The sequence below is a fragment of the Mus caroli genome, unplaced genomic scaffold, assembly GCF_978045245.1.
Source record: "Mus caroli unplaced genomic scaffold, Mus_caroli_1 scaffold_6, whole genome shotgun sequence".
Lineage (NCBI taxonomy): Eukaryota > Metazoa > Chordata > Mammalia > Rodentia > Muridae > Mus > Mus caroli.
Window position 1 is genome coordinate 92,286,573 of NW_028227261.1, and position 27,139 is coordinate 92,313,711.

The window sequence follows — 27,139 nt, forward strand, 5'->3', positions numbered from 1 at the left end:
TGCACGTTGTAAAGTCTAGGGACACCAGGGTACAAGGTTAGGGAAGGCAGGCTGGTTTGTTTGTTTCCTTGTGAGGGTAGCTTTGCTGGTAGCCCAGACCAGCCTAAAAGTTGTAATGCTCCTGCCTCAGCTCCCAGGCACTGGGATTATAGGTGTGCTTCACTGCACCTAGCATGTCTTTTCCTTTCCTCCTCCTCCTCTTCCATTTTTGAATTTCAGGTAAAAAGCTTTATCAGATAGATGATCATCATTTAGAAGACCTATGAGAATACTGTTTACATCAATGAACATTTTCACTGTCTGAAAGAAATTCAGATTATTGCTGATGACAGTTCTTCCTCTGTTGGAACCTGTCCCTTCACAGACACACAAGAAACCTCCATTGTAGCTTCTGGCAAATCCGTAAAGGCAGCTTTTTGTGTGTGTAGATAGATGAAGAAACTTTTTTTTTTTTTTTTTGTGAGCAACCCCTCATAGTGTGTCTTAAAGGAGGGGTCAGCACTCCATCGCAGGACTGTGCAGGCTAGGGGACAAGGCCACACACTCGGTCTTGTCACATTCAGTTCTGGGCAGAAGCCCAGATGTCAGTAAGCTGAGCCGGCAATAGCTGAGCCGGCAGTGGGAGCTTCAGGGTGGTCTGTGTGGGGAGGTGGTCAGCTGATGCTGGAAGCAGGAGGAGAGGCAGGTCTGGCGGAAGGGACTCAGAGGATGGAATGGCAGGATTGAGTTGCTGTGTGAGTGATGAGTATGTCTGCATAAGCAGGAGTTTTCAGAAGGCAGCCAATACATCCTGAGCACCAGTGCATGCACACAGTGTCCTGTGTTCTTTCTGTGTTCATCCTGGAAGTCTGTTGAGCCTCTCATATGTACTGTCTGAAGTGTGGGAGACACAGTGGAGGGCATGCTAACCCACTCGTGGCTAGCAAATGATATTTTCTGAGTTTTCTCAGGAAGTAACTGGAAAATAAGGTTATACATATATACAGCACATATGTAGCAGAATCTGAAATTGGGCCCAGACTCTGAGGTCCCCTTCAGAGAACCAGGTTCCCGATGGCCTGTCACGCAGCAGTCCAGGCGACCCACTCATCAGGGTGTTGTTCCATGTGTAGAACCATGGAAATGTTTTTCTTGGGTTTCTTGGAGGCTGCATGAGCCACCCTACTGCCTCTGAGGGCCATCTCCTTGATGTTCTTCATGTGTGGGCCGCACCTTGTGGGGACCAAGTTCAATGGAAAGCAATGTTCCATCTGTGCCTGTGTGTCTCACTTTCTCAGAGCGCTAGGACATGAACCCTGGGTGGCCTGGGGTTGATGGAGCAGGTTTTGTTCTGCCTTAAAATGAAGGGCATCCCCACAGTCCAGTTCTTCTCTATCACCAGCGCCAAAAACAGTGACTGACTATGGAGACCAATAAAGTAAACTGCCTTCTCTCATTCATCCTTCCCTGTGCTCCCATCAGTGCCCACAGCAAGATGAGCAATAAATTATTATATGGTCCATCACATTGCCTGTAGACCAGGGCTAAAAGCTCCCTTGCATCGGCTCCAGGGCTGGGCTTTGCCGTTGCTGCCACATGTCTTTGCAGAGCCTCAGTTTCCCCCATTGTGTAAGAGGCCCCAGGGAAGGTCTGATGGACATAATAGTATCTTAGCCCCTTTATTTCTCACCTTGTCTATACACACAGCATCTCACTCTGGGCTGGGAAGAAAAGTCACATCTCTGCGAACAGAGCTCCTGGCTTTTCTTTGAGAGGATGAGGTCAGTCTCCTTCAACTTCATGACAAGCCAAGGGCAAGAGGAAGCAACGGAAAGATGGACTGCCCATCTGCCCATCACTGGCTAACCCTCCCTGGCTTCCTGCACTGGGGTGAAGGTGGCAAGGGCTGGGTAGGGCCCCTGAGAGCATGGAGTTGGCTCGGCTTAGTCATTCGTTTCCTATGTGACTCTGGTGTCCTTGAACTTGTCTCTTCTGTTTGGAAGGAAGCAGATGGAGAGCCTTGTGTCCGTGTCTTGGTGCTGGGTATTTCTGTTGGTTCCCACGGTGACCTGGGACTGGCTAGAACACCATACCAATACCACAGAGAGGAACACTGAGACTTGGGGCATAACTTGAAGGAGTGATGCAGGCCACTGAGCTACTGTGTCATAGTTTTCTGCCCTCTAAGGAAGGGCTACAGTGTGGAGACACAATTCCCCACCCCATGGAACACACTGAGTGAGACACACTGGCTTTTCTCAAGAGTGGTTTGCCAATGTCATAGTGAGCATCAGTGCCCGTCCTGACAGCTGCTGAGGTGTCGGAAGCCTTTGGTCTCAGATACTGTCCTGCTATGAAGAGACATCATGACCAAGGCAGCTTTTAAAAGAAAGCATCTAACTGGGGGCTTGCTTGCAGTTTCACAGGGTTAATCCATGATCATCACGGCTGAGAGTGTGGTAGCAGGCAGGCATGGCACAGGAACAGTAGCCAAGAGCTCACATCTGATGCATTAGTTGTAGGCAGAGAGAGACTAGGTCTGGTGTGAGCTTTTAAACCTAAAAGGCCACCTCTAGTGACATATCTCCTTCAACAAAGCCACACCTACTCCACACTCCCTATTCCTTCCCAAGTAGTTCCACTCACTGCAAACCAAGCATTCCAAAATGAGCCTATAGGGCCCCTTCTCGTTCAAACTACCACACCTTCCTACAAGGAGAGGGCAGAAGGAAGAAAACGAACCTGTAGATAGTGGAGTGACTTGGACCGGGTCAGATGTGGGGGTGGGCATCATGGAGGGCCCCATCCCAACTCTCAAACATGGTAGTTTTCAGCTGAGCTCTGGAAGAAGAGGCCAAAAAAGGGATGAGGGAATCGGGCTCATAGGTGCCAGTCTGTCTGGATGACTTGTGTCCTGCTCCCATGCCCTCCAGTTCTCCAGCTGGATGGCAGGGAAGCCCTGCCACCTCTGCCTCCTCCCATGGGGATAGGCTTATTCATCAGGCCAGAGGGAGCAGTACTTACTTAGCCAGTCAACCTGAGATTCCAACACGTAGATACCCAGGGTGTAGCCAAAGCCTGCCCTGTGCCGGACCATTCACAGTGTAGGCCCTGAATCTAAGCTGAGAGGAAGAGTGACATTGAGAACCACAGTAGCCCATCAGCTTGGTCCCTACAGGTTATTTGAAGCCTCTATTAGACCTGCTAGGCCTAAGCAGTAAGCATCAGGAAGCCCGTGGCTATGGGAGTTTCACATAAGCAAGCCGTGCCACTGAGAGGGTTTGTACAGTGGCCCTGGATATCAGGACCTGCATCCATCATTCGAAGTATGTGCCCCGATCTGAAGTTCCCATTTAACAAGTTGACCTATGTTGTATCTGGCTTCCAGTTCAGCCTCCAAGCCTGTGAATGGGCTTATTCTTTGCAGGCTGTCCCCAGCGGGATCCAGAGCCTGGCTCTCAGAAGCATGTCTGGACACAGCTGCTCTCCCAGATGCAAGCGCCTCTAATTAAACTGCACACTGAAATAAAGTGCGCGGAAAGGAAGGTTAAAAGTTGCAGCTGCAGAGGGACACTTATGGAAACAAAACACTGGAATATGAGAGGTGCAGCCTCCTTGGCTGTGGCTTCCGCAGCAGAGATTATAGAACAGGGCCATGACACCTGGAGGTGCTGACTGATGGGCTCCGGGCAAGTGACCCTGGAGGGAAGTGGATTTTCCCCTCCATGCCCAGAAATATTAGTGCCTGGAGTAGCCTTCCTGTGCTGGGCTTCAGAGCAGGCCAAGGTAGAACTGACAAAATTCCAGCCATCATGGAAAGCTGCACTTACTGAGCACTTGCTGGCTACGCCCTAAGGCAGCGTAGGGTCTTGTTCCTCATTCTTTACCTGGAGCTCAGTGGGCTGACTACATTCTCAGATGTTAAACAGGGAGACCAGTGGAAAGGGAGAGAGGCTTGTCCTCGTGGGTGGTGCCAGTGTTAGGCGATACTGGCACTGATAGCTAGACATTTGGAGGAGGAAAATCTTTGGTCAAGGCCCCAATTCACGGCATGGAGGGAGGTGGGTTGTGGGGCTATGTCACATGGCATAGGAATAGCAGGGGCAGGACTTGAACCCAGGTCGGATGGTCTCTGAAGCTCTTAACCACATGTTGACGATGACTGTGGCTGTTTGGATATGAACCCACAGAGATGGAGTGTTGACTCAGGAACCACCATGTGAGCAGGTGGGGGCCCAGGAGAGAAGCCGCCAAGGGTGGAGGAAGGGGAAGGTGGATGAGATTTGCTGGAGAGGCAGCTGGATAAATGCAGGTGGAGCTGATGGTTGTATCAGAGTCAAGGTCCAGCTGTTGACTGTCTCAGGCAGGGCTGAGGAAGGTGGCTTTGGGAAAGGCTGGACCGGAAGCCAAGCCAGGTGGTCCCCTAGCAGCAGCCAGATGGACCCAGGTTTGACACTGTAGTTCCCCTCACTAGTGCTCTGATCACAAACTGAGGGTGGGCATCCTATTGTGTAGCTCTTCCTGAGGAGAGATAAACAAATATCTCTTCTGCCCAGGTCTGAGGCATCAACATCACCAAAAACACCTCCCACTCCGCACAGCCAGCTCTGTCCGTGGGGCTGTGGGGCCGTGGGAGAGTCTGTCCTCCATTGTTGATACTGTGGACTCAGACGGAGGGAAACACACACAGCTGGGAAGAGGTAGCAGGGCGGAGGCAGCTGCCCTCCAGGTTAAAGCAAGCATGGCGTTGTCCTGTCCGTGGGCTCGAGAACCTGCTGGAAGAGAAAGTCCACTGAGTTCTCACTCTTCAGGGTGGTCCAGTGCCCCTCTCTACACAGCAACATCTTCCTCCCGCCTCTTCTGGCGTTGTCTTTTCATTTTAAACATGCTCATTTGCCCATTGTTTTCTATTACAAAATAAAGCTGCTGTCATAAGATTCCCGGCAGCGTGTACTCCTTCAGTGGGAGGCTGGGGGTCTCATTAGTGTGGGTTTTTTGTTTGTTTGTTTGTTTGTTTAACTTCCTTTAGTAAGCTAAAGTATCACTGGCATTCTAAAGTGGCAAAAGAATGTGAGCTAGGGATAGAGAGAGGGCTGGCTCTGTAGTTAAGAGGACTTGCTGCTCTTGCAGAGGACCCAGGTTCAGTTCCCACCTACAATTCCTCTTCTGGGGGATCCCACCCCATCTTCTGGCCTCTGTGGGCACCAGGCACTCATATATGCACATAGAATAAAAATAAAGTGTGTGGTCGGTAAGAAATCTCAACAGTGTGGGGTCAAATGTGGAACTAGCAGATGTCTCTCTCCCTTCGTGCCTCTCATCCCGTCCTGCACTTGGTTCATCTGGTCCCAGTCTCTGAGCTGGCTTGCTTCTGATGGGGGACTTCAGGGAATGTCATAGCAGACCTACTCTCTAAGTGACAAGAGCTGGGCTCAGGGTTGGGATTGAAAGCAAGCTGTCATTTCCTTCTTATGTGACCTGAGGGCATCCACAGCCTCCCTGAACTTCACTGACCTCATCTCAGTCTGGAGAGAGAGAGAGAGAGAGAAAGAGAGAGAGAGAGAGAGAGAGAGAGAGAGAGAGAGAGAGAGAGAGAGAGAGAGAGAGAAGAGCTGGGATGAGGTCAGCCCATGTGACAGTGCTGGGTCTTGGCAGGTTGGAGACCAGATTCTGGAGGTGAATGGGCGGAGCTTTCTCAACATCCTGCATGATGAGGCAGTGAAGCTGCTCAAGTCATCCCGGCACCTCATCCTGACAGTGAAGGACGTCGGAAGGCTGCCCCACGCACGTACCACCGTGGACCAGACCAAGTGGATCGCCAGTTCCCGGATCGGGGAAAGCGTCGCCAACTCAGCAGGGTCTGGCCTCAGGCACGGGGTTCTGGGATCCTCGGGTGACTTCTGAGAACCACTGTTCCCTCTCTTCTGTCACAGGGCTCTCAGTTTGGTGTCCCTACCCTGAGATCCACTCCACTCGTGGGCACGAGTGTGGGCTCTTCCCCTCCTCTCTTAGCCCCAGTGTCCTCTGGAAAGTTAAAGTACAGGACTTAGAGCCCCCGTGTCTGCCATCAGGCAAATCACGTTACTGGGTGTTTAGTGCATCCGTGAGCATCCAAATGCAGGCTCTGCTGTCGCCATCCTGTACTGCCAGAGAGGACCCCACGAGATACTTGGGATGAAGGAGTCTCAGAAGCCCAAACCAGGCACAGGGGCCCGGTGGCTGTATGCCTGCTAGTTATGTGACCTATGTCACCTGTGGTCCCATCAGACATCTCCACCTGCTGGCTGGTGACTCCTGGTCAGACACTCCCAACAGTGTCTTACTTCTCTCATGTACTCCCTTCTTTTCTCCTGCATAGTGTTACACAGTTTTAAAAGGTTAATTTCCAACACATTTTTAAATCGGATTTCCCAGTTAAAAACTTGGTTTCTGGTTATTTCTTAAAATTCCAAACTCTTGAGGCCTAAGCCTACATTTTCTCATGAAGATATGAGCTAAAGCTAAGATGTCCCTATAAAGTTTCCCCTAGGGTTTGCTATTCCTCTACCGCCCTAGGGGACGGCTGACCCTGATCACCTGTCAGAGGTCCTTTATTCTCCTCACATCCGTGATTCCTGACTCTCCATTGCTCTCATGACAACCAGAGAACTCTGGGTCCCATCTGTACAGGAAGCACTCATGAGGCTACCTTGCATGGTGTGACAGTGCTGAATATGTTGCTAATGGGGAAAACTCAAAGCCATCAGTAGGTCCTGGGGGAGGCAGGGTACATGCCCTTTAGCAGCCCCCTAGCAGTGACCATGGTACGTAGATGTGTGGTTTCTCACACTTTTGTTCTACTTTGGGGTGGCAAGAATTTCTGAGAAGGTTCACCTATCCTAAGCTGTCTGGCTTGAAACTTGCTACGCAGCAGCCCAGGTTAGTCTTGTCCTCCAGATCTTCCCACATGCTGAGATCGCAGGCATGTGCCACCATGCCAGATATAAAGCCTGGCTTTCCTGCTCCAACTGAGCCTTCCCCATGTGTGCCCCATTCTGTGTGCTGACATGTGCTGAGAGGGCTTGTGTCTCTCCATAGGTTTCCGGGGGACCACACAGAAGAAGGGACAAGCAAGGTAGGTGTCTCTGTGGGACATGTGTTAGGGTTTTAGCACCATGACCAAGGTAAGTCTTATAAGGACAGCATTTAATTGGCGCTGGCCTAGAGTTTCAGAGGTTCAGGTCATCAAGGCAGGAGCATGGCAGCGTCCAGGCAGACGTGGGGCTGGAGGAGCTGAGAGTTCCACCTCTTGTCTCAAAGGCAGCTAGCAAAAGACTGGCTTCCAAGTAGCTAGGATGAGGGTCTTAAAGCCTACACCCACAGTGGCACACCTACTCCACTAAGGCCACACTTCCTAATGGTGCCACTCCCTGGGCCAAGCACATAGAAACAATCACAGGACATCATCATCTTCTTCCTCTTCCCTCAGTTCTGGGCAGAGCTTGTACAGGAGGTTCAGCCAGGCTACCCAACTGTCCAGATGCTTGCTGGCCTCCAGCCACTGTGCTGGCCTCAGAGATCAGAGCAGTGAACAGACTTTATCAGGTCTCTGCTCTCCTGGGGGCTCACACCCAATGGAAGACTCACAAATAAAGACAGTGTAAGGATTCAAACAAATATCAGATTAGAAAACTCACTGGAAACCAAGGAGGCACGGTGGCATCAAGGAGGAGAGAGTGTGAGTTTAGTCACTAAACCTGGATGAGACACAGAGCAGAAGCTGAGGTGTGAGCCATGCCAAGGCAAGAGCATGTGCCAGGGCTAGTGGAGGAATGGAAGAGGAGAAGGAGTAGGGTTAGGAACAGAGCGATGGGCCAGGCTGACCTGTTCTTACAGGCTTTGGGGCCATGGAAAGGTAGGAGATGCGAGCACTTTGTAAGCAAACAGAAAGTCTGTGTCTCCGAGACAATTTTGATATTCTTGGCAAGATGAATCAACTTGATATCAGCTGGTCAGTGGTGAGGACACCTGTATAATTTGGCACAAGTTAGGGGTACACATCTGAATTGTAATTTAGAAATGAAGGGACTCTTATCACACCAGCTTACTAAGAGAGATATCAAGACCCAGAGAATCACAGTGTGTGAATGGATGGGCTAAAGGATACACAAGAGACAAATATGAAAGTGCCACAGAGATGACCACATGGTGCCATCATCCCAGGGTTAGGTGGAGCGGTTCCTGTGTGTGTGGAGACCATCAACACAACGCTAGAAGCCATAGCCTCCCCCTGCAGGGATGCTACTGGCTCTACCAGGTCCTCTGGCTCCCCCACAGCCTAGACTCCTCTGGCCTGTGTCTGTCTGTTTTTCAGCCAGGATTTTACAAGGGCCCAGCCGGCTCCCAGGTGACCCTGAGCAGCCTGGGGAATCAGACTCGTGCACTGCTGGACGACCAAGCCAGGCACCTGCTGACGGAGCAGGAGCGCGCCACCATGATGTACTACCTGGCCCAGTACCGTGGTGGCACCATCTCTGTGGAGGCTATGGTCATGGCACTGTTTGAGTTGCTCAACACACACGCCAAGGTGACTTGTTCCTTCTGTCCCTACCCTGTTACCAAGGACCTCAGCCCAGCTGAACCCTAAGCAGCCCCATCCTCCACACTTACAGACTTCTGGAGTCAGGGACAGAGTGCAGTGGTTATCACACACTATTCTTCACAAGCAGGGGTCAGGGTGAGGAGCCAACCAGAGAGGCCTGCTCAGGTAGAAGAAGTCTGCTGTGGGTCAGAAACTGCTGAAAGGAAGAAGTAACTAAATCTAGTGTAATTTAGGGTGAATTCAATCAGGCAAGAGGAAATAGGGTTTGCAGACAAACATGACCCAGAGGACCACTCTAAAGGAACGGCTGTGGGTGTTGTGGCATGAATATGATAGTGTGTTCAGGCTCTTTGTTACCTGTGCATGCTGAGAAGGAAGAGTTCCAGAGAGGAAGGAGGCAGGTGATGCTGGGCCTAGTGCCTGAGTAAAGATATTTGGATGCTTCCTCAAGGACACCAGAGAGCAGCAGAAAGCTCGGGAGGGCAGAGCAGGCTTGCATGCAGATCACTTGGGAATAGAGGTACTGGTCCCACCTGCTGGCAGAGTTCTCTCCTGAGTGTCGCCCTCCTTGTCCCGCCCCCCCACCCTCCCTGCAGTTCTCACTCCTGTCTGAGGTGAGAAGCATCATCTCACCCCAAGACCTGGACCGCTTTGACCACCTGGTGCTGAGGCGCGAGATCGAGTCCATGAAGGCGAGGCAGCCCCCAGGCCCCGGGGTTGGAGACACATATTCCATGGTTTCCTACAGTGACACGGGCTCATCCACAGGCAGCCACGGCACCTCTACAACCGTCAGCTCGGCCAGGGTGAGCCGCCCCTGCCCTATCCTTGGTGAGAAGGTCAGGGCACGGTTAAGATGTTCCCTTTCCCTCCTAAGCCTCAGGTTCCTCATCTGTGAGAGCCTGGCTGTTGTGGAGTACCTAGTGTGTGCTGGACATGGGGACAGTGGGCATCTAAGAAAGATATGCCTTCTGGGGCTCTCAGTCTGGGGATCGAGGGGAAAGGTTTCCTAAGGGCTGTTTCTTTAAGGGATGGTTAGGAGCCAACAAGATGTCTCGGGGGGGGGGGGGGGGAGCTGACTACCAACCCAGTTCAGTCCCTGGGACCCACGTGGTGGAAAGAGAGAACTAAGTGCAAGTTGTCCTCTGATTCACACACACACACACACACACACACACACACAGACACATATGCACGCACATGCATGCTAAGAATGTAATAAAATGTAAAGGATGGTTAGACAAAACAAGAACTCCATAATTGCAGTTCACAGGGAGATCAAACAGGGAAAGCATGGTGTTCAGCTCAGGGCCAGCACTAACACGGTGTCAGTCGTGGTGGTTTGGACCATGGCTCTGGGTTTCACACAGAGGCCACCTGTTGTCTGTGGAGCCCCAAGCCTGGCTTGGTTTTCTTGCCAACTCAGCAGCCCCCAGTACAGCATCCAGTCCACACTGGAATGTGGTTCTGTTCCCAGGATTCTCAAGGGCAAACACCTTGGGTTTTGTTTACTTTCTTTTTCTCTTCCTTTGTTTTGAGACGTGCAGCTCTGGCTGGCCTGGAACTTGGGCTGGCCTCAGTCTCACAGAGATCCACCTGCCTCTGCCTCCTAAGTGCCGAGAGTAAAGACATGTGCCACGACGCCTGGCAGCAAATGCCTTATTTCTTATCTTAGGGGACAGCCAGGTATCCTATGGGAGGAAGAGGCGGGTGGGTGGGCTGGAGGCCTACAGGTGGTGAGGTCACCCTTGGAAAGGGAGGGAAGAGACTCTAAAGCCAGGACTCAAGAGTGCAGAGGCAGGCTCAGCTGCAGGAGGGATGAGCTACCGGATGGCTGTCGTAACCTTACAGAGAGCTGTCCTCCTACAAACTCTGGCTTCTCCTGTGACTTTCCTTTAACACTAGGACTCTGGGGTCTTGAGGACCTTAACCCCATCTCCTTCATCTTTAAAGGTCCTTGTCCCTACCTGAGGTGGTCCCAGAGCCTGCCATGTCCCCTCCCCATCTCCCACCCCCACCTCCCACCCCCTGAGGCTCTGTATGTGCCAGCAGCTGTTTTTCAGGTCCCCAGAAGTGCAGGCTCCTTCTAGGGCAAGGCAGAAGCCCCGCCCCCATTTTGCTGGGCTTGCTCCAACCTCAGGCTTTGTCACACCTCCTGATGAGGTGATTTTAGGCTGTGGGCCCTGGTCTGCATTCTACTTCTCTCCAAGTCTGACTCTTATGACCTTGGCCTTAAAATGTCCATGTGGAGCTTCAAGAACCACAGAGCACAGCTCTAAAAGCCAGAAAGTTAGATACAGACTGCAGCTCTTGGAAAGTCAGGACCACAGTGAGAGTGTCCTCTGCTCTAGGAGGCACACAATCTGGTCTCCTTGTGCCTCAGTGTCCCCATGCATAAACTGTACAAGCTCTTGCCAGCTCAGGCTGCAGCAACCTAAGGAAGGACCCAAAGGACAGAGCAGGGTGGAGGGCAAGAGGAGCCGAGAGCCTATTTGTGCCTGGATGGAGCTCTGCAGAGAGCAGGGACCTCCAGCAATGATCTTCCCATCCCAGAGAAGTCTTTCCTCTGGTTAACTAAGAACAGAGCCATCGGGGCCCACTGCACAGGGCTGTACCCTGGGGTACACAGCAGAGCTCACATCAAGAGTGATTCTGTGTAAGCAGCTTTGGGCAGATGGGAGAGTGCTCTGAAGTCCTTTTTACAGTTCCTAAATAGTGGCTCACTCAGAATCTGTGACCAATCAGGGTACCCAGGAATGTCAGAATAGGAAACACACACTTCCCCAGGCAGAGAGGAGCTCCTGGGACAGAGTCTAATCAAGTCTGACAGATAGGGAAATCCCCTTACCTCTTCCCTATGCCTCAACTCAGTCTCCTGCCTTATGGGGAAATTATTTTGCCAAGTCCCCAGTGTGTAGGGAGAGCAGAAAAAGAAAGCCCTCTTGGCCCCAGTGAGTACGGAGTCACTGGGATTAGGCCACACCCCTGGGGCAGATGAAGCTTTCCCTTTTCCCATTGCCATTCCAGCTTGGGCATCCCCATCCCCACCCCCCATGTGCCTTAGAGATGCTCTCCCTGAGCCTGTAAATACACAGAGGCCCTGGAAATCAATGGGCTGAGGACTGCCCCTCCCTTTTGCCCCTTCTCAGGGACTCCCCTGAGCACTATTTAAGGCTCAGTCTTAGGTCTACAGAAGGTCCCCAAGGCCTCCCCTGCTGGAACAAAGTCTCCAGGCAGATTCCCCCTAAATCCCTTTCTGTCCTCAGCAGGTGTGACCTTGGACAGACTGCTCCCTTCCAGCCTGCCTTTCCATCTGTGAATGGAAATGCTGGCGCCAAACCTGCCCCAAGTTGCTGACCTATGGAGACCCCCAGCCCCAAGGATAAAGCTGGCTCCTCAGAGCAGCAAGGCTTCCCAGTTTCTCCTGAGGACCCTGCTGTTCCCCTCAATAGGTGTTTGTGTGGGGGTCAGGGGGGAGGGGGCGCTATGCTGAGGTGAGGCCTCTTGATTCCCTAACATTTATTTCATGTATTTTTCTTTTTGCCTTTTGCCCATTCACCCTCCCTAGGAGCGGCTGCTGTGGCTTATAGACCTGATGGAGGTACCGTCCTTCTGCAGGGGGAGGCTGGGAGTCCCTTAGGCAGGGCAGAGGTGGGGGGCTGATCCCTTCCCATCGCCCCTGACCTCTGCCCTTGTTCTGGCTGGGACTGGATGTTCTTGATGCTCAGTCTGTCTCCTGGCCACCACCTTATAAGTGGCCTCAGGCTCTGGAGAATGGCCTCCTTTCAAATCCTGGCTTAGTCCCGTCGCTTGCTGTGTGTCCTCAAGTGAGTCAAGTGCCTCTCTGAGTTTAGATGTAGGATCCATAAAGGGATGGCGATCATTACTGTGCTTTGTAGTAGAGATGCAATCAGCCTTTGCATATGTTATGGCCTCTGCCTGTCTGGAATGGTCTCTTCCCACCTCCCATAGCCTGTTCCATTAGCTCGGATGGCAGATCTTACAGGAAGCCTTCCACAGCCCTCTGGAAGGAGTGGCTTCCAGTTCTTGGCTCTTTGTACTTTCATGATCAGGAGAGGTATAGTCAGTGACCTCTACTTGGTCACCTGTGGTTTACAGAAGTGACCGCATCTCGTCACTGCTGGATCCCAGGAACTTAGCACACAATTTAGCCTGTGTGAATACTGGAGCCGTTATTGTTAATGATAGCTGTGACTTGTGGCGCAGTCTCTAAGCATTCTCTAAGACCCAGTCCCAGCATTTCTTAAACAAGTCTTCTGTGGCCTTCCCAGTGGTCATAACCACTAAGGCCCTCGTGTTCCAGAGAAGGACACTGAAGCTCAGAGAGGAAGAGCAGCTCACTTCAAGTCACACAGCTTGCTGGCGAGAGACCAGTCAGGACGGGGTCCCTGGCCCGCTTACTCTGTGTGGTGTTGTGAACCCTGTCCTCTGACTCTGCCTCTTCCTGAAGTTGTTTGCCCAGCGTCACCTAGCAGTCAGTCTGTCTTTTGGTCTATATGCCATCTGTCTTTCACCTCCCTCGTCTTCCTTCCTTTCTGTTAATCTTTATGGGTGCATGTCACGTGCTGTGTGCAGCCCGGGTACTACAGGGCATCAGAGAATAATGAAGATGGTTTCTTCAACTGGAATTCAGAGGCCAGCAGGGATGACCTTGGGCCGAGATGAGTGGCAGGCACAATAAGTGATAAGAGCTAAATAAAATAGTAGAAGGGGGCTGGGGAAGATTGGCAAGGCACACACACTTGAGGATGACAGCAGGAGCAGCATATGCAAAGGTCCTGAGGTTTGAGCATGCCTCCTGCATCTACACACTGTCTAGGAGGGCAGTGGAGCCAGAACAGGGCAAGTACAGAAAGCAGTAGGTCATGTTTGAAGAGTTTGACTAGGAATAAGATGACGCCCCTGACCTGGGAGGATACAGCCTGGCTTATCTGATTATTGGATCTCTGATTATTGAGACTAAACAAGGAGCACACAGACACAGGAATTATCATGGGCTCTGTGAAGATGGTGCAGCCAGTTGCTAAGAGATACAGCAATGAGCTGAGCAGATGCCAGCTCTGTCTACACCTGATCAGCCCTGGCCTAGTATCTCTTGGTACGCCCTAGTACATAGCAGCCTCAGACCCTGCACTTAGACCACCTGGGCTGAGGGGCGAGGCATCCCACCTCCCCACCCAGAAGTATCTCTTTCAGGGTGTTCTGACACCACTGTGTCCCTTCAGTGCCATGTGCCTTTGAGGAAGTCCCTTCCCTGCTCTTACCTTAGTTTCCTCTTCTATAAGACCAGGGCAGACCTCCATGGCGCCTCAGATTCTAAACATCCATTCTGTTGAGAGGTGGTACCTTAGTTAGGGTTCCATGGCTTCGAAGAGACACCATCTGCACAGCAACCCTTACAAAGGCAAACATTTAATTGGGGCTGGCTTACCGTTCAGAGGTTCAGTCCATTGTCATCATGGCAGGAAGCATCACAACACACAAGCAGACGTGGTGCTAGAGAGGTAGCTGAGAGTTCTGCATCTGGATCCATAGTCAGCAGGAAGAGATAGTGACGTTGGGCCTGGCTTGAGCATCTGGAGCCTCAACAGCCACTCTCAGTGACACACTTCCTCCAACAAAGCCACATGTCCTAACTACCACAGGTGCTAAAAAAGTATTCAGGAGGGCATGTCATGGGGGAGGTGGCAGTGCCCCCCATCTCTGCATCTGAGCAAGGGTTATAGCAGAGAGAAAGAGATGGAAGAGAAATTTACCTCAACCAAGCACTGGACTGGAGTGCAGCTTCCCCAATTGATGGAAGAAAGTGAAACCAGTTCCTTTTCCTACAGAAATGAACCACACCCACCTCCTCAGAGACACCCTTCTCGCTGGTCTGACCCCCTTGTAAGCATGCTCCACCAGGAGCAGGGATATGCTACCAGCAGAATTTCAGGAGCACCTAGAACCACCCATAGAACCGATTGTCTTCCAAGATTTGCCTCTGTGTCTGAGGGCAATGCATCTTGTCCTGGCGCCTGGCTGCCGGTGACCCAGAGGCCCCGACATCCCAGACAGAGCCAGTTTCCACGAAACCCAGATTCCCTGGGTCACATGACACAGTGATCCATCCTAGGTTACCCATGACCCACTCTGAGCAACATCTGCTCAGAGCAGAAGCCATCAATCAGGGAACTCCGGCATTCGATCCCACCCACGGGCATATAACATCCCCTTCCAGTTTTTCTACGCTCAACCTGGAGCTTTCCCCCCCACCCCCCAGCCTCTGACCAGCGTCAAGTTTCCTGTAGAAACCGCTGACCTGCAGGGTGGGCGATAAAAGGAATCCCTGATCTTTAGCGTGAGCAGGGCTGACGCTCTGTTGCCCAGGCCCAGGCCCAGGCCCAAGCCCAGGCCCAGGCCCAGGCCCAGGCCATGCACTCTACCAACTGGGTTGGCTCTCCAGACTCACAGCGGGGTCATCTTGATCAGGTGGATAAGCTTTCCTGATCTTCAGTTTCCACCTCTGTGCATTGGATTGGAAATACATGGTATTTGTGGGTTGCCCAGGGAAACTGGGTGGCCATGTGTGGTCGAGCCTGTAAGCTGACCGTGTTACGACTCTAAGGTTGGACAGAAAAGTATCAGAGGTCAAGGCTGCTCTTGTTTGATCTTAACAACGGACAAAATCTGATTATTCCCCCAGATTTCTCTGCCTAGATTGAAACACCCCTCGTATGTCTGGAGTGGGGTCCTGTGGCTGCTGAGGGTGTTAGGATGGCACCCCACCTTGAAGGCCACTCTGTCCTCTTCCTTCCCACAGGGAAGCAAAAGAGGGGCTCCCAGCATTGCTGCAGCAGTTCTTCTGTGGCCTGAGCCTCCCTTCCCATTGCAGCAGTGAAAGAGAGAGACTCAAATCCCTCAGGATTGAGTTACAGCTGCTCCTCATTCAGACAGGGCTCAAGGAAGCAGGGCTGGCTCCCTCTACTCAGGAACGACCTGCTGGGTTTAAAGACTCCTTCAGGAGGAGCCCCATTCATTCGCTCATTTGTTCAGCCTGCCCTTGCGTTGCATGCATTGTAGGCTCACCCACCTGGAGCTCACAAGCACAATGGAGGAAGATTTTGATTAAAAAAAAAAAAAAAAACCTACATCAGTCCTGAGACTGTAGCTCAGTATTGCTAGCACGTGCCAGGCCCTCTCTGTACAGGTTCTCTCTGTAGCACCCTATGCAAATAATCTATTAATTCACCGCCTGAAGTTATGAGAGAATGGAACTAGGCTCGAAAGCCCAGGCATCACAGAGAGATGGTCAGGTTAAGAGCTGGAGTTTGGCATCAGGTCAGACACTAAATGAGGCAAACAGTTTAGGAATTTTGACTTCAGCTGAAGGTCACATAAAGAGTGTTGTTGGGCATGATAGGGTGTGGGGCAAGAGGCACCTGTGTGTGTGGAGCCAGTGAGCTGACACACCATGCCAGGTTAGCTTGTCCTTTTGTGCTGTGACAAACTACCTGGCGTAACTTAAGGAGAAGAGACTTATTTTAGCTCGTGGATCTAGTGGGGTCATCCCACTGTTGTTCAACCTCATGCCCGTGGGCAGATCATCATAGTGGCCAGGCCATGTTAAGTGGAAACTGTTTACCTTGTGGGGAAGGGGGGCAGGAATCAGAGAGAAGGGACTACAGGGAGAAGCTAGGACAAGATACAGCTCCAAGGCCACACCCCCAGTGACATAACTCCCTAAGGACACACCCCCAGTGACTCCCTCCAGCAAACCCTGCTTCCTCTCTTCACCATGTCCCAATTATGCCATGTTATTTTGAATACATCAAGGAGTGAATCCAGTGATCAGAGTCCTCATGGGACTGTGGGAGGCATCTCATATTTAAACTTGTAACAGCGCCCCAAGCCAGGAAGCTGCCTATTCCACCTGTGGAGTGTGTCCTCCACAGAGAACATCACTTCATCTAGCAGGTCTCCTGCCTTAGCACCCCTCCCCCCAGGGATTTCCTTATGTTACCCCACCTTAATGGGTCCCTTCTTTCCCTTGGTATTCATCCAAGGATTTACAGAACACCTGCCTGCCTGTGTGAGAACTTGGGGCGCTAGGAGCTGTTTCCAGCAGAAGCAGCAGCAGCCAAACCCATGAGCTCAGCTCCTCTCTGAGTGTAGCTGAGCTCTGGAGTCCCAAGAAAGTGCTTTGTAGTTGACAAATGGGGAAATTGGGCAGTGTACTTGACTGTCTGGGCCCTTTTGAGGTTGGTGGAGTCTTGACTCCCTTCTCAGGATAGCTGCTTTAACTGGTTAGGAATTTCATACAGAGGCAGACAAAACATTGTTAGATGTCGTGCAGATGAGTCTCAAACCATGGGAGCACAATGGCAACTGGGCTGTTTTCTCCTGATAAGGAAGTGGAGGCCTAGGGCAGGACCCATGTGACAGGAAAGATCTGGGACTTCCCTGGGTGACAGTAGCTGCCTTCATTCCTGGTAGAAGGAAGCTCCAAGCCAGGCTCTCTGCCCCAGTGTTCCCTCTCCAGAGTCCCAGTTCCCCTTATCCTAAGGGCTCCTCCTGACCTGGCCATTGTAGGTCATGCTTTTTCTCCACTCTGTGACATCCTTTTCCCTAGGACAAGGGAGGGAGACTGAGGGACAGGTGTCCTCTCAGCAGAAGGAAGCCTGGTCAGGCCGGCAGCATCCCTGCTGGGTTGTAATGTGACTCTGCCCTGAGAGGTGACTGCGCCCTTCCTTCCAAGAGAACCCTTTGCTCTCCTGGTCTTGGGGCGATGGGATGGGGACTCGTGAATAGTCAGTCACAGTAGGTGCCAGTTGCCAGCTTTGAGTGAAGAAATCACTGCCCCAAGCAATGCCAGGTCTTCTGTCTTGATACTTACCCCACCATTCTCCACCTCTCCTGAGGGGACAAGCTCTTTTCAAACCACGCCTGCTCATGCTACAGTCTTGCTTTTCTTCTCTCTGTGCCTCTGGTTTTCCCTTTGCTGAGCTGTCTGCCTTCCCCCCACTGTCTCTTGTTTAGAACCTCTTCCCATCTTATTCATACTTCTCCCTACAAGGTCTCTTCTCTTCCCCTTTCTCCTTCTGTCATGCAGAACTCTAATGCCTACACACACACACACACACACACACACACACACACACACACACACACCAGTGGCCTTCTGGAAGCTTTTGTAACTCAGTGCCTCAGTTTCCCCATATACAGACAGAATGGGAAATGGGCCATCCAGCTCAAACCTTAGGTGCATTTTGTGATGGGGGAGGGGGAGGGGGAGGGAGTGGCCTGACTTGGGAGTAACAAAGCTGAGAGAACAAAGCTGAAAATAGCACCTTTATGTAAGCAAGGAGCAGGAGGCAGAACCGGGGAGGGCAGAGTGCTGTGGGGAGGAACCTTATTTTGCTGAGGTGGCTCTGGGCACCTGAGCTGCACCTGGCCTTTGATAGTATCCAAACCCGACATTACCTCCCCACCCTGTACCTGAGTGGGAGACAGGGCAAAGAATGCTCATTTTCCTCTCCCCCTCCCCCTCATCCATTACCCCAAGTATGAGATCCAGGACCCTTTTTGGACCATCTCAAATATAAGAGAAGGACAGCTCTGCACCCCCACAGTTATGAGGCGGGTGGAGTAGAGGACAGGGATAGGGTCTTAAAGACCTCTTGTCTTGAATGGGTCACCCAACCCTGAAGGGTGACCTTGCACAAGTGACCTACCCTCTCTGAGCCTCAGGCTAGGCTGTAGAACAGAAGGGGGTTCATCATGTGTCAGCCCTTTTGGGGCTTAGGGAAAGCAGCAGGCAGCTGGGGCTGGGATGCACTGTGGCCTCAGACCTGGAAGCCTGCTCTTGGAGTTCTGCTGGCACTGCCCTAGTTCTTGGCCTGGCTATTTCAGATGTACAAGGAACATGACTTGGGGACTTGGGGCTCCAGAGTGTCTGGATCTGGCAGATGGAGCCTGCACTGTGCTCTGACCAGCTGCCTCCTATACACTCCACTTCTCTCCCACCTGAAACACCAGGACTCTGTACAATTCCAGGGTGCTATGACACAGACCTGGCTTAGTTGCCCAAGTTACTAGAGAATGGCTGTCTTGGTTTGGGTCACTGTTATTGTGATGAAACACCATAATCAAAAGCAAGGTGGGAAGGAAAGGCTTTATTTGGCTTGAGCTTCCACACCCATAGCCCATCACTGACAGGAACTCAAACAGGGCAGAATATGAAGGCAGGAGCTAATACAAAAGCTGTGTGTGTGTGTGTGTGTGTGTGTGTGTGTGTGTGTTAGGGGGGTGCTGCTTACTGACTTGCTCACATGGCTTGACCTCCTTTCTTATAGAACCTGAGACCACCAGCCTAAGTATGGTACCACCAACAGTGGGCTGTCCCTCCCCCATCAATCACTAATTAAGAACATTACTCCACAGGCTTGCCTACAGTCCCATTTTATGGAGGCATCTTCTCACTTGACATTCCCTCCTAATCAGATGATGCTAGCCTGTGCTAAGTTGTTAGAAAATTAGCCAGAACAATGGTCATGCCACCTTGGACCTATCACACTCCTCTACGATCTATAGTCACAGGAGAGGTGACAGATGATAGGGAAAAGTGCATACGCTAAGGGATGGAGAAGAGCCAGGCACCTAGATTCAACCTGGCCTTTCATGACCCTCAAACTCTTCTCACCTCTCTTCCTAAATCACGGTCAGTGTTTGCTGAATGATGCTCCGGGTTCCTGATGTCCAGAACAGGACAGGTTCACCTAATTGCAGTCGTCTGAGCCTCACCCTGACTCCCAGCATCCCCTGTAGCAGATAACACTGACCATGCCTGCCTATGGCAGAAGCTTCTTTTGTCCTTGGAGTAGACACTACACATAGATTCTGCATTTCCTGCTGAGGCCAGAGCTTGACAGGAACCCTAAAAAGGACCTGCATGGACAAGCTGGCCTTGTTCCTCACCTCATCTGAAGAGGGTCTCTCTGATGCCCACCCATCTTGGATATTTCCAGGGAGCACTGTGCTGATGGCAGTTGGCAAGGGATTATGGGAAGACTCCATGATCTTTCCCTCTGAGAAACTGGTCACCTAGAGGCCAAGGTACATTTTGCAGTCTCTTCACTGTGAGGGCAGTTTGCAAGACTTCCTAGGCTTCCAAAGTACAGTGCCAGGGCCTGTAGGAAGAGCCACCTAGGGCTACTAGGTCAGCAGTATGACCTGGTGGGCTACCCGTTTTTACAGAGAGGTTCTATGACTTGCCTGTTGTCACACAGCCATAAGAGGCAGAGCTCAAGAGCTTGTGCAAAGGCCCTGAGGCAGGTAGCATGTCATCATCCTGGAGAAGTAACAAGGATGTGAGCTCAAGAAGCTCAGGGGTGGCCCAAGAAGACTCAGTGCTGCATGTGGCTTCATCACTGGCTTTTGTAAACATGGCCCCTTGTTACCCAAGCTTCTGAGAAAGGAATCCATATTACAGGAAGCTCTGCCTCAGGGCAGTAAAGTCTGGGCCTCCTGCCTTCAACTCGTGTTTCCCCCTTGCTGCTGTCATTACTGGCCTCTGCAAAGAACACGGCACCTCCCTCATCAATGTTCAGCTTGCTCAGCCTCTGCTTCCAGCAGCTAAAGCAAGCAATCCTTTCATTCATAAAGACTCATTCATTTACCGTGTAGATGCCACGGAACTGAGCACAGCAGGCACAGTAGTCCAAGTCCTGTCTGAGTTTATATCCAGCAGGAACAAGAGATAATAAAGCCACACTGTGACCTGTGTACAGAAAAGTGGAATGGGGTCAGGGTAGACAGCTGATAGTATGTACGGTGCCTATGTAGACAGAGCTGGTCTGGGAGGCCTCCGGCACTGAGAACTAAAGGAGAGATGGAAGTGAATCCCGAATGGTGCAGGTGCCAGGACAGCTAGTGCAAAGGCCCTGGGGCGGCAGGTATGGGAGCAAGAAAGGACCAGCAATCATGTGAGTTTGGGCTTTGCCTGAGGTGGGGATGAACATTCCTTGAATTCTTTTCCAAGGACTGTTTGGCTGCTGGGTGGTGAGCAGGGTGGAATGAGGGAGGAGAGTAGATCAAGGGGAGTGGTGGGCTGCTCAGATAGGCCTGCCCATGCAGGGAGGTAGCCTGGAAGCCAGCAGAGCTTCCTGCAATCAAACCATAGCAAAGGCGAGAGTAAGAAGGGCTGGCCCCAGTGCCTACAGTGCGTGTGTGCTTGGCAGGAGGAGATGTTGTGAGCAAAATGAATTTTCTTTGTGGAAAGCAAACTTGACCTCATCTCCGAGGCAGCCCCACTGCCCTCAGGCCCAAGTCCAGGCATAATCAAGAGCTGACAGAAAGTCCTCAGGCAGTCTCTGTGTTCTTCCCTGGTTATGCACACACAGTTCCCAGTGTCAGAAACATGGCTCCCTGCCCACAGTCAGGCCCTGTCCAGCCCTGCCCAATCTAGGAAGTCTTCCTTGGTGGCTGCTCCCCCAGTGTATTAGATGCTGTTAGCCATGTGATGCCCTAAATAATCTCTATGCGTGCCTCTCTCCCTCCCCTGACTGCTCTGTCTAACACACAGGATGAAGGGAGGAAGACATGGATAGTTTTAAAGATGGGATGCACGTGGAACAGCACCCTTATACACACCTCTTTTGTTCTGTGTGCCCCACCCCCAGCATTCTGTCTGCCACTAGATTTGAGAGAGCTGCGTCTGTTAAAGCTCAAACCTAAGATATCCCAAGCATCTCCAGGTAACTCGCTCAATGAAGGCCTGAAAACGATCAGGAAGTCCCAAAGAAAAATCAACTTCCTGGCTTGGAGCGTAGCTCAGTTAATAGAGTGTTGTTGTTGTTGTTGTTGTTGTTGTTGATTTATGTAAAGACTTGTGTTCAGTTCCCAGCATCATATACACTGAATGAATTGGCACACGCCTCTAATTCCATTGCTCTGTAAGGTAGACAAAAGGAGAATCAATTCGAGGTCATCCTAGGCTACACAGCAAGTTTAAAGTGAGAACAGCATATGAGATCCTGTCTCAAGAAAATAATAATAAAAAAAAAATTTACGGGCCGGGCGGTGGTGGCGCACGCCTTTAATCCCAGCACTCGGGAGGCAGAGGCAGGTGGATTTCTGAGTTCGAGGCCAGCCTGGTCTACAAAGTGAGTTCCAGGACAGCCAGAGCTATACAGAGAAACCCTGTCTCGAAAAACCAAAAAAAAAAAAATTTACTTAGAAGTGACTAACAGAAAATGTCACTGTACCGCTTTGACTGGGTGAGAAAAATATCCACAGACGGGTGTGTCAGGGTTGCCTCAGCCATCGGAAGGTGTCATAAGGTCCTAGATTCCAGGTCCAGGAAAACAGATGAGCTCTGCTCTTGCCTGCTCAGCTTGTTGCTTGTCCACCTGTTTCTAGAATACATTAGACCTGGAAGGAACCGGTGAGACCACCCAGGGCAGCACCAACGCTCTCCCGGATGTGTCTGTGGTAAGGCCCTGCTTTGCTGCACTCTCTTCTTTGCTCATGGACCCCTGGGCTCTTCTCGGGGATAGCCACAGAGAGGGGATGTGGGGTGGGTGGGAGGATAGAGTCTCTGCTGAGACCCCACCAACCTAGCTGATAGCCTGCTCTGTTGCCTGTGTGGCCCTGGGCAAGCTTCTTGGACCCTCTGTGACTGTGTTTTCCCATCTGTAACGTGAAAACCCTGCACCTTGCTCACAGGTAGGGGCCAGAAGAAGTCAAGTGGTTTAGTCAAAGCATGGAGACAGTCTCTCTGTGGCTGTCAGAGCTTTCCAAGTGTGGACACTGGCCTAAGGAGCTCCCAGGAGCTGGTGGCTGTGATCCACTTCTGCGCATAGGGCACCCTGCACCTCAGGCACCCTGCTGGCACATCATGCACGCTGCTGTTCTCATCCCTGCTTAAACCTTCTAGTGGGTCCACTACGCTCGGAGATGCACCATGTCCATGGCCACCCTGCCTCCTCCTGTCCCACCCCGTGGCTAATTAAGTCTTGTCACTTGTGATGAGCCCCTGCTGATGCCAAGAACTTCAATTCCCCAAGGAATCGAGTGGGTCCCCAGAGACACCTGCCGAGATCCTGGCGCTTCTCAGCTGCTGAGATGCAGGGAACAGTTTTCCACTGAGCGTTGCATTATTCAAAGCAGTGTGGCCAGGAGCTGAGGAGCAGGGACTCAGTCTTTGCCGGGTCCAGCACCACTCGCTGTCCCTCTCCATCCACTATGGGCTCTGACTTCTACTCTTGTTGGGTCTTTTGGCAGGATGATGTCAAATCCCCCTCAGAAGATCTGCCCGGTATCAAGCCACCTCCTCCCCCACCACCCCTGGCTCAAGGTCATGACTGCTTGCTTGGCCAGCCACGGAAGCCAGGGAGGGAGGACCCCGCACCTCTGTCTTCTGCTACCCACTCAGGCATTGTCTTCTCAGCACCACGGAACCGCAGCCCGCCGCCAGGGACTGCACCCACTCCAGGACCTTCCTCAGCACAGGACTCTCCCTCCTCCCCCATTTACGCCTCCATCTCCCATGCCAACCCCAGTTCCAGAAAGCCGCTGGACACTCACCTGGCCCTGGTTAACCAGCACCCCATCGGCCCCTTCCCTCGAGTCCAGTCCCCACCTCACCTGAAGAGCCCTCCTGCAGAGACCTCAGGAGCTGGGGCCTGTCTTCCACCACCATCACCCTCTGAACACCCTGACGCCGTGGGTGCAAACCAGCACTTTGTTCTGGTGGAGGTGCACCGTCCGGACAGTGAGCCTGATGTGAATGAAGTGCGGGCTCTGCCCCAGACTCGCAGTGAGTATGGTTGTCCAGCTCTGGGACACAGGGAGGGGTCTCCAGTCTCTAGAGTCACTCTTCCTGTTGTGATGGCCTGGGCTGGGTGCTGCAGGATGGTCTGCTAGCCTACATGAGGTCTAGCTCAGGGTCAGACTGACAATAGCCTGGAGCCAAGACTTGAGTTTGAATCTCACCACTGCCCCTGACGATCATTTATTGCCTGAATGAGTGGCACCTTCCCATGTCATGTGGGCTAGACAGAGGCAGTACTGCCAGGTCGGTCGCTGAGTGGGAGTTTGTGTGGGGATGGAGTTAAGGGCCTCCTGCCCCTGCACTCTGCATCCATCAGCCTCCTCTGGAAGACTGCCTGGCGAGAGCATTGTTGCCCCTGACCACCCAGTCTGGCAGAGAGTAGGCGCTGAATGCCAGGGCTGTGGTGATCCTAGTCACTGGACCTCTGAATGGTGTGTAGAATTCAGAGTGCAACAAAGCCCCAGGCTGGGGCCCCCTGTTTTCTAAGGGATGCTCAGTGAGGGTAGGAGGAAGTGCTGGCTGTCCAGCAAGTTAGCTGGGCTCTGCTGCCATCTTGTGGTTGAAGTGGTACCTTACGTTAGGTAGCCTGGAAAAGCCTAGGAAGCCTAAATAGCCCAGGAAAGGGCAAGCAGGGACTCGAGGCCATACTCACAGATGCTCAACACTATGTCCCCACCCCAAGGAAAAGCTGGCATGTGTGAAAAGACCAAGCAGACCTCTGTAGACGGAGCATGCTGGGAGCCAGTAATGACTAGACTCCTTGCTCGTACTTAACTCATGATGGAGTCTTGCCATCAGCCCTAGGCCAGCATTCTGTTACTCTTCATTTCCCAAGTGAATTCTCACAGCTTGGCACAGCCCCACACTGCTCCTCCCTGCACAGTCGTCTCTGTGACAACCCTGCGTCTGCATCACTCTCTGGGATTAGAACAAGGGCAGGCAGCTCTGAGAGGATTCATCCCTCACCCAGGCTTGCACAGTGTTACTACCCAAAACACCACGGGCCACAGTGCACATTCTTAAGCAAGAGACCCCAGCTCAGGGTCCAGTGGCCACACACAAAATGAAGCAGCTTTGCTGACTGGGGAACAGGATCTGTGTGTCCACCACTCAGCTCACAGCAGGGTAGTCACAAAAAGGGTGGCAGACCTTTCATGCTTTTCTTTTTTCTGGGAGCTGAGCTGGCCCATTAACCTCTATTTTCATATTTATGCCAGTGCCTGGGGGGTCTGGGCAGAAGTCCTGGGAGTAATGACCATTGGGCCAAGCCCTGTTGGCAGGTCAGGATGTCAAGAGATGGGGAAAGTTGCAGGGAATATCCCCTACCCTCCAGCCCCTGTATCCCTTCATCCTTCCCTCCATCTTTGCATGGTCAATTGTCACAGCCATTCACCTCTCCCCCAGCTTCATCACCTCCCCCATGTTGCCCTCCATGACAGCTGTTGTCTCCTCATGTGTCCCCAGCAGCCTCCACACTCTCTCAGCTCTCAGACAGTGGGCAGACTCTGAGCGAGGACAGTGGCGTGGATGCTGGGGAGACGGAGGCCAGCACCTCAGGCCGAGGCAGACAGACAGCATCCGCTAAGAACAAGAATGGCAAAGAGCTGCCCCGGACAGAGAGGACCGCGGAGGGTGCCAACAAACCTGTGAGTCGGGACTGCACACAGGGCCCTGGTGGAGGATGGACGGGCATGGGAATCAGGAGACACTTGGCATGCGACCCATAGGATGCGTTGCGGGAAGGGCTCATCCGGAAGGGTCCCTGTGCTAGGAATCATAGAGCCTCACTTTGTCCTGCTCCTGGGTGGCAAGCACTGGTGGCTGTTCTCTACTCTAGTGTAGCATGGTAGCGCAGGCAGTCTGAGGTGTCATATTTGAGGCTTCAACTGCCCTCCTCTGAGAAGCATCAAGGCCACCCTTCTCCCACCTGCAGCCCGGCCTGCTGGAGCCAACGTCCACCCTGGTCCGTGTGAGGAAAAGTGCAGCCACACTGGGCATCGCCATTGAGGGCGGTGCCAACACACGCCAGCCTCTGCCCAGGATCGTCACAATTCAGGTTTGTCCCCTTGTGTATGTCTCCCTGTGTTAAAGCGCTCTTCCTCTGCATCCTTAAGATGTGCCTTCCCTGAGGTGACACAGACCTGGAGACAGACACAGGGACCCTCTTGAATGACAAGCCCCTTGATGTGTCGGGCTGCCCGGGCAGGCTAACACCAATGGTTTCCCCGCCTCCACACCATCCTAGCCTAGAACTTGGAAAGTTGCTTCCTTTTACTCTGCACAGCCCCGACTTTGCCAGGACTGTGGCCTCAAGACTGGCGGCATCCAGTTGTTTAGTGGGCGGTGAAAACCAGGTGCCCACATGACCCTTGCTTGTGTCTCCCTGCGCAGCGAGGAGGTTCTGCCCATAACTGCGGACAGCTCAAGGTGGGCCACGTAATTCTCGAAGTGAATGGGCAGACGCTTCGGGGTAAGGAGCACAGAGAGGCCGCCCGAATCATCGCCGAGGCCTTCAAGACCAAGGAGAGAGACTACATCGACTTTCTGGTCACTGAGTTCAACGTGATGCTCTAGGGGTGGGGCCAAGGTCAGGGCTATCAGCGGGGGTCACAGGCAGAGTCCCCCACCCCACCCTGACACATACACCCTGCCTGGTCCCCTGGCCCAGACTAGGAGAAGAAGAGGGCCAGACAAGGCAAGCAGAAAGTCAGGTTCAAACCTGTGTGCCAGAAACACAGTAGGGGCTCAATAAAACTACATTAGGTGAAGAGAAGGAAGGCAGAGTACATTTCTCTAGGCTGGAGAGGGGTGCTGCCACCCCAGATGCCTAGGCCTTTGGTTGTGAGGACACAGGAGAGTTCATAGACTGCTTCCTGCCAGGGGGACCTTCAGTGCCACAAATGAGCCGCCAGCACGCCTGTTCACACCAGTCGCACCCCCTTCCTCCTGGCTCCGTGCCCCTATGGTATTTATTTATTTATTTCCCTTCCTGTGCTTCAGGGGAGCCCCCCCAAAGGCCCCAGCTTCCCTTTGCACCCCCAGCCTATCCCAGAGGCCTTGCAGGCGACCAGCAATGTCAGTGTATTTATATACAGAGCTTATGACTTTAATTTTTCAATAAATAAATCTGAACAAGGTTGGGGGCTGGTGTTCTATGCTGTTGTCTGTGGGCTGGGGTTTAGATTGCTCTGCGTGGGGAGATGTGAGGGGTGGACAGGTGGGACACCCAGAGCTTCATACATTCTCAGCTGAATACAGAGCATCAGCTGTTCAGTTGGGGACATACAGAAGGAGAGGAGACAGGGCTTGGGCCTCACCTGCCCACTAGAGGACCTTACTGAAGCAGTGAGGGGAAAATTTACTATAAAAATGTAAAGTTAACGTTTTTAAAGTGAGACACACAGGCATGCTCCCAGATAGAGTATGCTATGGGCATTGTGTTTAAAAAACACACACTTGGGCCAGGAAATGGCTTAGTCAGTAAAGTAATCGGCATATGATCCTGAGGTCCTGAATTTAATTCCCAGAACCAGTATAAAAAGGACAGACACTGTAGCATAGGTTTGTAATCCAAACACTGGGGAGGCACAAGCGGGTCGATCCCTGGGGCTCACCGACCAGCCAGCCTTGCCCCATCAGCAAGCCTGATGTGAGAGACTCTGTCTAGACAAGGAGTGGCTACTTAGGAATGGCGTCTGTATTTGATTTCTGGCTTCCACATGAGCGTGCACACATGGGCATCCTGT

The 27,139-nt window shown here is 52.3% G+C and overlaps 1 protein-coding gene across 4 annotated transcripts in view; it reads left to right on the top strand.

Annotated features, from left to right (window-relative positions):
- The window catches only part of Whrn (whirlin), an 85,268-nt gene extending 58,738 nt beyond the window's left edge, over nucleotides 1–26,530 (top strand). The window contains exons 4-13 of one of the 4 annotated variants that reach the window (XM_021159520.2): nucleotides 5,635–5,837; nucleotides 7,057–7,093; nucleotides 8,333–8,545; nucleotides 9,157–9,366; nucleotides 12,129–12,161; nucleotides 21,980–22,051; nucleotides 22,844–23,378; nucleotides 24,858–25,039; nucleotides 25,327–25,449; nucleotides 25,785–26,530. In XM_021159520.2, coding sequence (XP_021015179.1) covers nucleotides 5,635–5,837; nucleotides 7,057–7,093; nucleotides 8,333–8,545; nucleotides 9,157–9,366; nucleotides 12,129–12,161; nucleotides 21,980–22,051; nucleotides 22,844–23,378; nucleotides 24,858–25,039; nucleotides 25,327–25,449; nucleotides 25,785–25,967 — 1,791 coding nt within the window. In that variant the 3' untranslated portion in view covers nucleotides 25,968–26,530. The remainder of the gene's footprint in view (nucleotides 1–5,634; nucleotides 5,838–7,056; nucleotides 7,094–8,332; nucleotides 8,546–9,156; nucleotides 9,367–12,128; nucleotides 12,162–21,979; nucleotides 22,052–22,843; nucleotides 23,379–24,857; nucleotides 25,040–25,326; nucleotides 25,450–25,784) is intronic. The other 3 variants (XM_085839247.1, XM_021159522.2, XM_021159523.2) reach the window with 3 other exon arrangements.
- Nucleotides 26,531–27,139: the final 609 nt, after the last annotated feature.